Raw genomic sequence first — 11294 nt, 5'->3', positions numbered from 1 at the left:
TGTGCGTGAAAATCCCAGTAGATCAGCAGTTTCTGAAATACTCAGACCAGCCCTTCTGGCACCAACAATCATGCCACGTTCAAAGTCCCTCAAATCACCTTTCTTCCCCATACTGATGCTCGGTTTGAACTGCAGGAGATTGTCTTGACCATGTCTACATCCCTAAATGCACTGAGTTGCCGCCATGTGATTGGCAGCTTAGAAATTAAGTGTTAACGAGCAGTTGGACAGGTGTACCTAATAAAGTGGCCGGTGAGTGTATGTACAATATCATACATTGGGTTACAAGGACTTGTTTTGACATATACCAAAAAGTGTTAAGTTTACTAACAAATTAACCAAAATTAAATTGTTAAACACAGAAATAAAATAAAATAAGCACCCAAGGCGCCATAATTTAAGTTGAAAGTTTTTGTATTTAACCAACGTGAGCTACTGCCAAAGGGATTCATATAGTCACTCTATGTGACTAGGCCTCTTTAGTATTACTAGTAATACTACTAGAAGTAATACTTTAAGTTTTCTTTGAATAGTGATTTGTTTGCATCTTTATTGAACAAAATCATGAAAGTGGTTAATCATTCAGCAAAATAATATAGTGAAATGAAAAACAGCTATTGCCATATCAGAATGAAAAATCATCTTTCACGTGGTTAGTAGGGTCACCTTTGAATACACACTGAACAAATACAGACTGTATCCACATGTGAGGAAAATGGTGTTTCTGTGCTGCGCTTCTTGCCAAAGCAAATTGACACCAAAACAGTAAAGGGAACTGTTTCATTAGTTACTTGAAACCAATGCTTTAGATTTCGTAATCAGGAATGGTGTCATATGTTAAAGTTGTGGGCTTGACTGTTATTTGAATACAGGTTTGAGTTAATTATCAGGAAACACATTACTTTGGAGAAAATATGAACAGAAACTTGACTGTTAAATTCACAAACTTTCTGTTCACCCAGCATATCCAGTTTAACTACTTATCATTTGGTTTGGTTTAATTTAGGCCTGATATTTCATCAGTCATTGAATCATAACACAGTGTCAAGAATTATTGCAATCTATGTATTTAGATGGTAAGATTAAAAGGGAGATTTTAGTAAATGCATTAAAATTTTAATATAGGAATTCTTCCTTTTTTTGTTTGAAATATATAAATCTTTGGTGTCTACCCGTTCTTCCCAAATCTTTCCTTTTGATGAATTTGAGTGCAGGCAGTAGAGAGGAACAGGAACTGGGCCACATATCCGGCAACTGTGTCAAACAGCTTACCCTGAGTAACACTGTCCAGATGTTCTGCTGCTGCACAGAACAGGATTTTGAAATGAAACATTTTTGGAGCGAGGGAACATTTCATTTCATCTCTCAGAGTGAAATCATCGCTCTGACTGTATGTTTGAGACACCAAAAAGGATTACAACTCAGCCGAAGAGACATTTTTTTTTTTTATCCCACAAGGACATCTGAAGTTCTCACTCTTTGGCAGAAATAAATTGCTTCGAGGTCTGATGAAGGTAAGGATTTGCGATATAAGAGCCATCAATCATGTCTTGCAGCGGTGCAGTTTTTTTCCAGGTGGATTTGCCAGCATCAGTGAGGTTGAGCAGAGAAAGCAGCACGCTGAGTTAGTTCACACAAATATTATTCCTGTTCTCAAAGTCCAGGTCATCTCTCTGCCACCTCTTCAGAGGGGATCACACGCTAATGTGATTATTGTCCCGAGCAAGAGGCACTCCTGTGACACTTCAAAGAGAGCAGATCAGAGAGAGGGGGGATGAGAAACTGGGAGTGGTGATGTAGACAGGTGCAATCCACCATCTGAAACCTTTTTATTTTATCTCTGACTCATGAACACAAACAGGATGATCACAGCATTTGTGTGCTGTTTTTCAGACACACTGCATGGTTACCCATCCTCTCTGACATGCTTGGTTAGGCTGTTTGAATATGTTAATTAAACTCATAACTATGATTAGAAGTAATAATTTAGAGAGAAGGTCTTGTCTGAAGATGCCACAGAAGGTCATCTTTTTTGAACTGAGTATGCATATGAAAGAACTGCTTCATACCATAGAGCTGCTTTTTAGACAAATGTGTAGAAAGGCCTCACACTTTTGAGAAAGAAAAAACAATGATCCCCCATGGGGTTTGAGCTGTGTGTCATTTTAATTGTCTATCAATGCAGGCTGCTGAAATCAGTGTACAGCATTTCAACAGGAGATGCTTCAGTGAACAGTGGATGCAGTGCTTTGACTTCATTAATAGGGTACTGAGATCACCCAGGGTCGGAGACGTTCTGTACTATTTGTTCGTCAAAAGTGCGACATTTCATCAGTGGATCCCAGTGTATATATATGGCCAACTAAGGCTTACACCCCTGCACCTGAGACCCCTTCACACTTCAGCCTTAGGGTTAGGGTATATATATTCTCTGCTGATCCTGTTTGTCCTCATGTGCTGTTCTGGTTTAAGTCTTCTAGGCTCCAAAAATATTTGGTGCAACAAAAAGGAACTGCATTATGGGGTTTTTGAAAGGTTCGCAAAGTTGTCTATCATCCATCCCATATCTTAACTATTAAAATATTTGTCAAATTTCTAAGTTCAACTTTTCTCTTTACTGTTATGGGCAACATTTTGTTTTGGAAAAGTATGGATATTTAAGATGAAAAATGTGTGTAATCTTTTGAGGTTAAGTTTGTCAAAAAACAATAACAAACAATATATTTTCCACTCATCCAAAACAACGAATGGATAAAAACAAAAGCTAAAATAAACAGAGTCAAAGCTGATGCTTTAGAACAAAAGTTCACTCTCTACAGCCAATGTTTTTCTCTGAAACACAGACAGCTTTTGAAATCTGTAAGTCAACTGAAAAAAGGACTCTAAAACCTTTTGTGCTCTTTCTAAACACATCAGAAGATTTGCCGTCTTCTTAGTGTTAATCAGCTCAGCCGCTGTTTTAATTGCTCTTCAATGATCAAATGGGAATGAATGCAAGGGCTTTCAGGTCTGTGAGAGGGAAGTGTGGAGTTTATGTCTACCCGTCGCAGGTCTTTAGTAAAGTGAATATTTTAATCCAGCCTGACAAGACGAGGATCTGCTTAATCCTATTAACAGACAGCACATTAAACTACAGTAGACCCACACTTCTCCTCCTGTTGTCTTTGTGTGGAGAAAGGAGCAGCTGGTGCCAAATGAGCTGCCTAGTCTACTGTAGTGAACTTTGAATGGCTAAGCTGGGACTCTCAACCGGTTACTACATAGCAGACACAACTGGGAAGATTTCTACACTTCCCAGAGTTATATGTAATTAATTGTCTTCATATGTTGTTTTTGTTTTTTTTGTTTTTATCCAGTAAGTCACTTTCTTTATTTGAATTGTATTTTTAAAACAAATTAATAAAACTGACATTTCATTTGATTGAACTTAACATTTTAACTTAATTATTCTTCATTAGAAGTGAAAACCCAACAAAAGCAACCAGTTTACTGTAAGAGTGTTGCCTTTTTTCCTTTTTTTGTTTAAACTATTCTATATCTAGATAATATTAAGATAACATAGTTTGACCAACATTAAATATTTTAGAACATCAAGGGGATTCCAGTGATGCTGTTAGGAGTACTAGTAAGTTTTGTAGTTTGCCCCTGAAATGTGTATTATAAAGGTCAAGTTGAGGTTAAAATTTTAATCAAAAGGTCTGAAAGATGCTCTAAACACTCTGTGCCAAGCTTTACGTCAGCAGTTGGCAGTGGGAATTACAAAACTGATGCTAATTTACTGCTTGATCACAGGCATAAAATTGTGTAAACTTTTGCATTTAAACCAAATGTTGTGTCTGCAGGTGGTGGGTGGTGGATTTACATAGTATACTTATACAAACTTTGTAGGGAAGGGCAGGGAAGTCGCCAGCGGTGAATCCCATTCGGTGAGGATATTCACTGCCCTGCTCTCACCCTGTGCTACCAGATAGAACTGAGGTGTTGTCAAACAGCGGCGCCATATGGGGAGAGCAGAGCGGTGATCGCTGAAGTTGAAAAAGCTGAACTCGTCCATGAAATCAAAACACGACAACCAGTCAGGGACGGGTGGGAGGGAAAGCTTTCTTTGTCAAAATGGAACACAGACAAAATAATGTTAACAAATGTAGAAATAATGAATACTCTGAAGATGTTTTTCTGTGGCTTTAAAAAAAGTCTTTTTAATTTAGCCTTAGAAGGTCTGTTCGGGAACCTCCTTTACCTCCTTTACCTCCAGCAGTGACCCAAGTCTGTCACTGCATACTCCCCAGCTTGCAGCATGCTTTCTGCGTGGGTAGATTTACAAGTGGTTCAGCTCGCCCGGAGCTTCAACCTTTAAACTGCCTCAGTATTCAGTCAAGATGTGGTAGTTTGTAGGAGAGTTGCGGTCAGTTGGATAGAGCTTGGATATATTCTAAGAATATATTTGTTGGAAAAATAACTAACCTTTTAGGATAAAACTATTTTGCTTAGCCTAAACAATGGAATGATCCAAGTGTAAGCAAGCCACTGGTTACAGTTGTCACGCAAGTAATAAATACTATTGCTTCCTAGCTTGCAGTTACCATTGCTAGTGGTGTCAGCTGTAAGACATTGACCCACAATCTTGAGGTTGTTGGTTTGCGACCCACCTTAGACTTTTAAAAGTTGCTGTGTGACTAATTTGTATTGATGTGCCTTTTTACAAATATAGATTGGGTAAAAACACTGCCAAATTAGTTTGGTCAGTTTAGCCAAAAGATTGGTTGAACACATAAATTCCAACCTGAATAAAACCAAAAACTGTGGATAAACTATTATTTTTGAATAAAAAGTGCAGTTTCACTGTCTGCTTGAGCTCATTTCAATAAAATGGCAGAAAAACAGTGTACCTTAAATGATTTTTGTCTTCCGAGACATTTTATACACAAAAAAAACTTACAAAAGATTTTATTATACACACCAGTCATTAACTATTTCAAAGGAACTTAAATGGAAAAAAAACAAGAAAAAAATCACAAATTATATTACTAACTGTAGTTATGCACTCGACCAGTAGGTGGTGACATGTCCATCTGAAGCTTCATGAATTCTGGGGATCGTTGAAGCAAACGGTTCAATGCCTCATGAGGCTTCATCTCACCATCTCTATCTGGCAATGGTGAATGGGAGCAAGCAGATGAAATAGAGGCAGGAGCAGGTGGATAAGATGAACAGTGATTACAAACTGAGCAGAGCAAGGTAGGTGAATGGAATGAACCATTAAGCCAGTAATCAGTACCAAGATCATGACAGAAACAACAGTTACATGATCTTTTATCTGTTTATTTATTTATTTCATTTTTATAAATTACCATGGTAACTCCTTAACCTGCACTAATCAAGCACTAACCATATGCAGACGGCGTTCTAAATACATGGATTACAATAAACACAAAGACTGGCACCTGAAAATATTAAACTATGAATCCAACCAATAGTTTTCTGATTTGACTGTAAACCCTTTAATAACATCAAAGTGTTGTTGCCCATCCAACATTTACAGAAAGTGTTGTTTTTCTTATAATCAAAAGATTCTCATGCAGTCTTAAAAGTTTGGAGTTTGATTTGCCATTGTGGATTAAACAACTGACTATGTCCAGGAACCCTTGACCTCAATTACTTTTGTTTGTTTTCCTTACACTTTTGGTTTTTCTTTGCAGCAGACAGAGAGAGATAATACTGACACATAGATGAGATATGGCATGCAACAAAGGGTCTTCAAGTCTGGACTTCAACTCTGCAAACGCTGTGTGGAGGGCTAGTTTCTGCATATTGCCATGTGCTCTAAGCCTTGCAGCCATAATTAAGGTTGTTTTGTGTCTAAGGTAGACCAGAAAGAGACCCAGGACAGCTCTGGGGGAACTGCAGATACCCAACAGGTAGAATGTCAGAAATACAATCTACAAATCTGATCTTTCTGAAGAGCTGTTTACAGTTTTCCTCAAGCAATGTGGGGCAAGGTGCACAGATTAGTTGACAAAAAATAAGCTTTGTGAAAATTAATTAGAAATACCTGATTTGCAACTAAACCTAACATGAATTAAGTTTATCAAAGGTTGACTCCGGAAAGCTACAAAGGCATATTTCATTTCTGAAAACATCATTACATGTATGACATTTGGTTTATCTATGAACTATTTACATGTTTACAAAGTTTGGATTGTACTCAGCTGTTCTGAAACTTTTTTTGGAAAAATTGTCCCAGACATGTAACCTAAAGGGAAATTAATGCTATAAAAGCTACATACCTCACTGATTGTAAAATAGTCTAAGCTACTAGACTAAAGAAACTTAATTCTTGGTTTGGGACTATTCCTAATTCAAGTAAGGCATCAGGGTAACATTTTCAGCATGGTAGGGGACTCTTTCACACTTTTTCCAGTGTTATCTAATAATAATGAATAGCTTTAGTAGTGTAGAAAGGAAGTTATTTTTATGAACACTTTTTCTATTTATCTGCCATAACTGAGACATTATCTTCTAGACCCACATTGCTTTGTCTCCTCTCAGCGGTGGCTCTGTCAGGTTGGAGTTCATGATGGCCTTCCCACAGAGAGCAGCTTTTAACCCCCTACCAGGTCTCACAATTTCATGATGGTGTGATCACTCCAAAGAGGGACAGGGATTAGGAAAAACCTGTGGTCTGTAAATCAGGCAGGAGTTGAGAGGAAGGCCTCAGAAATATGTGTCCAACAGGCACCATACGCTTAGAGTTCAATGTACACATTATCTCGCACAGCAGTTAGGTTCTAAGCTGGCCTCTCCAAGCCAGATGGCCTCAACAGTCCTCAACAAAACATTGGAAAGAGGAGAACAAATTAAATCTCAAGACCCAGTTTGAACAAAATGTAATCCATCTAAGCCGGTGTTAGGAAGGTAAAAGATTTTGGCCACGGCAATAAGATAATGAGAAACACTCTCTTGTGGGGATTGCAGCCCCCCACCTCAGCCCCTCTTTGCTTAACCCAATCAATCTCACCAATCAACCACAAACCAGTTAAAGTAAAGCCCTTATGTTTCCATTTGGATTTGTTTTCAGAAGCATAAATTAAGGCTGCCTGGGAAAGATGAAACAAAAAATAATCACGCCGTGGGGCAGATCTCATCTGGTGCTGGGAACAGTTGGTATGAATTTACGAATTGTGATTAAGGAGTTTGGGTGATGCTGTTTTTAACCTATAGTTACAAAAGTAGAAGTAAATATAGTCATACCATTGAGAGTTATACATTTTTCATGTTACTACCACAAAGTGATTTTTTGATGTGATTGATCATCATAAAGTAGCTCAATACTGTGAGCATGAAGAAAATTGTATTCCTAAAAACCCTGTTTGATTCCTTCAAATAAAATCCATAGGAAAATATTGCTTTTAGATGTACAGTATTGTATGCAGTCTGTGTTTGCTATTTAAAAAACAAAATATAAACGCACTCCACATTTTGCATTTTAATTGGTGAAATATGATGAGGGCCTGTGTATCAGGATGCTTTTAAATGTGCATGAGATGGTCAGAATCCATCTTCTTATATATATATATATATATATATATATATATATATATATAAACTGTGCTGTTTAGCGGTCGATTATTGAATTTCAACTCTTGACCATGAGTTTGACCTCAGCTTTCTCTATTGAATTTACTGAGACGGGTGAGATTAAAACAGAGCAGGAGTTTGATTCCAGTCTCTTAAAGAAATTTCACAGCTTGTTGAACAGCTTCCTATGTTGGTTACTGCTTTATCAAAACACACATGCACACCTTTTTGGACACTAATTGAACTCCCCATATATACAATTACTGGACTTTATCCATGTTGTGTTACTTTTCCATTAAAGTCCTCCTGATGGAATTCCAGCGGACCAGAAACTTTATAAGTTCACATTTCTACAAATCTCTAGTGTGCCTCGCATTACCACATTTTGTTATTAGGGTGTGCCATTTGTTGAGCTAATTACACCATTGTAACCTGCTAAGCTGGGTCAGAGCTAATATAAGGAAGAATAATTAAATAAAACCCAAGAGGTTTCAGTGAGCATCAGTCCTGACATTAGAGCTTCCATAGTTGGCTTTTTGTCCCTCTGTGGTTCAGCAGACTGGACCTTTGCTCATTATGGTCCAAACGCTGGTCTGTTAGCTGGAAAATGAAGTAGTTTTCTGCAGATGGTCTGTGTGAAAGCTAATGCTGTCTGACTCCAAGCTTTGCATACTTTTTTATGTTTCCCCTCAGGCAGGCTGCTCTTTCTGCAATAATAGATAGAAATTGTTGCTGCATTCTTCAACACATTCAGTTATTATTATCAGAAAAATGCAGCCCCAGATGAAAACATTGCAGAGATTAAATCGGCAAAAGCTTTGATGTTAACGTTCATGTTGTTTTCAGCGCTGGCTCGCTTTTGTATTGAATTCCTGTTTTCACAGCAAGGCTGAACATCTGCATGTATTATTAAATCCACAAGCCCCTGTGGTTTATTTTCTATTTCTCCTTTTTTGAATAAGAAAAAAAAAAAGAAAGAAAAACCTTTGTAAAGTTCACCTCAGCCAGCAACAAAATATCCTAAAGGAAAACATATGATGGCAGGAAATATCTGTATTTTTAAGCAGATTTTGAATGGGCTCACAGCATAGATAGTTTTTTTGATAAAAAAAAAAAGGGATAGTGCAGCACATCTTGTTCCGCTAGGCTTAGCAGAGAGCAGCTCCTGGTCACCAGCGATTTGTTATGTTTGGAGTTTGCCTTATTGACTGTCAGTGTATGCGTGGGTGGACTCATGGAGGCTTCTCCATCTGTGCTGTCTTCACAGGTAGAGCATCTTCGGCCATACCCAGAAATGAACTGAGGACACAAGGGACAGAACGCTTTGGTTGATAAAGTCCTAAATCTTGCAGTGAAACCATGAGGTCACAAAGCCCAGGATTGGCTGCCACGCTGATGCTGTCGGTGATCACCTGTATTTGTGCCTTTCATACAGCTACAGCCATTGACATTCCTCTTGAGGGTGAGTCCAGACCATACAGTGTTTTAGTAATTTTAGTTTATAAAAGTATGTAGCATAGGTGCAGTTCTGATGAGAAATTCACAATAACTCTTCCAGGGATGAATTGGAAATTCAGATGTATTTAAAAAAATGTTTTAAAGTTTTGTTCAGCTTTCTCTTTCGTGTTTGTTTCTCTGATTCCTACACGATTAAAATAATGCACACATCTAAACTAATACATAGGAACCTGTCTACCGGTCTAGTAGATATTTCCATTTTATGACATTATTCTTCTAGCATTATAATGCCTGAATATTTGACCGCTCCTACTGGCAGAATTTGACAAATTTATCTGAACTAGTTGATTTCCCAGCTTTTGAGCATACATAACAAGCCTGTCTTTTCTTTGGCTAAGGTTGGAAGGAACCAGTGAGCTAAAAAAAAATTGTATTTTTATTGTTTTTATTTTATTTTCTGGGTAAAGAAGGGAAATTATTGGGCAACCTTAAATATAACAAAAAATATTTCCAGTTGAGCTTTTATTTCTCACAAAAATATTATTTTTAGAGGGATACATTTATATGTTCCAAATGTATAAAATTAAATGAAACACATCCGGTGTGCTTCTCATGACCAATACCCATTATTTGACATTAGTCTTACCGACCCAAAATATGCTGCCATCTTTTGGGGCCGATTCTTAAAGCTGATATCTTGCTTTTTCCACCTGAGTTTCCATGACAAAAAATTAAACAATGATGAATGCCTGTCCCACATGATGTCATGGCATGGTAGCTGAATATACTTATGGAGTCAACTTATTCACTTATCAGCCGATACAAGAAAAGCCTAATATTGGCAAAAAAAAAATAAAAAATCTATCGAGACAGATATCAAACTATAACACCTTTTTCATCAGATAATATTTTTTACTGCTAACAACACTATGTGTACTTTTTAAGTTTTACAGAATACAAATAAATGAGTAAAATTTGTTTTCTAGAATCTTTCTAGCTTTTACTGGAAATATTTTTTTATTAAGATGAATGCTGAGTAATGATGTTATTAGATGAGCAGAGACATGTGTCGAGTACTGGAGGGGGTGTTTTAGCGAGGCGCATATCAAGGCTCGCTTCCTTTGGAGGAGATGCCAAAATAGACGACTTCCGAAGCCTCGCTACCCCACCATACCACATGACTGTTTTGGAAGTGGTTCAGCTCGCCCAGATCTTCCGCGGGTGTAGGACTTTGTTGGAGTTTGGATATATTCTAAGAATAGATTGGTTGGAAAAACAACCAATCTACTTGGTTAAAACTAGTTTGGTTAGATGAAACAATGTAATGATCAAAATTTGAGCTAGCCACTTGTCACAGATATAATGGTTTTTAAGTAGTAAGTAGCTTTCCAATGAACTGTCACCTTGCTATTAGTGTCAGCAATAAGAGATGTCCTTCCACTCTTAAGGTTGATGGTTCAAGAACCACGTCAGACTTTTGAAAGTTGTGATAAAACTAAGTATTGTGACTAATGTGTATTGGTTTGCACATGTACAAATATAGATTGGGTAAAAACACTACCAAATTAGATTGGTTGGTTTAACAAAAAAAAAAATGGTTGAACACATAACTTCCAACCCCATTAAAACCAAAAATTGAGGAAAAACTATTATGTTTAAATAAAATCACTAACACCGTTCATTTTGCTCATTATTATCCAAATTGCACAAGCACTTTCACTGTTTTCCTGAGTTTATTTCACTAAAATGGCAGAAAAACAGTGTACCTTAAATTATTTTTCTCTTCTAAGACAATTTAGACACAAAAAACTTACAAAAGCTTTTATTATACAGACCAATCAATAACCATTTCAAAGGAACTTAGATGGGAAAAAAGGAAAACAATTGTGAAAAATCACAGATTATATTACTAACTGTAGTTCTGCACTCCACCAGTAGGTGCTAACATGTTCACATGAAGATTCATGAACTGTGGGGATCGTTGAAGCAGTTTGTCTAAACCAGAGGTCTCAACAGGGGGTCTGTGACCCCTAAGGGGGTCCGCGGAAGTACTGCATGGGGGTCGCGAAATTTTTGGATGATTCTTTTTTTTTTTTTTTATATTCCCTCCTGAATTGAAATGTCTTTAAATCCACATTAACATGAATTCAACACACTGTAGTAAACCGATAAATGGAGGCAGAAGATGTCTTTCAGTCATCAATGCACACATTCAGCGACACACAGGAGCTCTTTCAAGCTGGGCACCGTTTCATTCA

General features: G+C 37.3%; 1 protein-coding gene across 10 annotated transcripts in view; it reads left to right on the top strand.

The window, feature by feature from the left end:
• chl1 (cell adhesion molecule L1-like) overlaps window positions 1-11294 on the top strand; it is a 104270-nt gene that overhangs the window by 46275 nt on the left and 46701 nt on the right. For 9 of the 10 annotated variants that reach the window (XM_015370986.1, XM_015370984.1, XM_015370985.1 and 6 more), the window contains exon 2: window positions 8846-9040. In XM_015370986.1, coding sequence (XP_015226472.1) covers window positions 8938-9040 — 103 coding nt within the window. In that variant the 5' untranslated portion in view covers window positions 8846-8937. Of the gene's footprint in view, window positions 1-1376; window positions 1515-8845; window positions 9041-11294 lie in introns of those variants that run through there. The other variant, XM_015370983.1, reaches the window with a different exon arrangement.

The sequence above is a fragment of the Cyprinodon variegatus genome, unplaced genomic scaffold (assembly GCF_000732505.1).
Source record: "Cyprinodon variegatus isolate N-32 unplaced genomic scaffold, C_variegatus-1.0 Scaffold51, whole genome shotgun sequence".
Classification (NCBI taxonomy): domain Eukaryota; kingdom Metazoa; phylum Chordata; class Actinopteri; order Cyprinodontiformes; family Cyprinodontidae; genus Cyprinodon; species Cyprinodon variegatus.
Note: the sequence above shows the minus strand (reverse complement) of the source record. Positions and strands in the feature narration are given on the sequence as shown.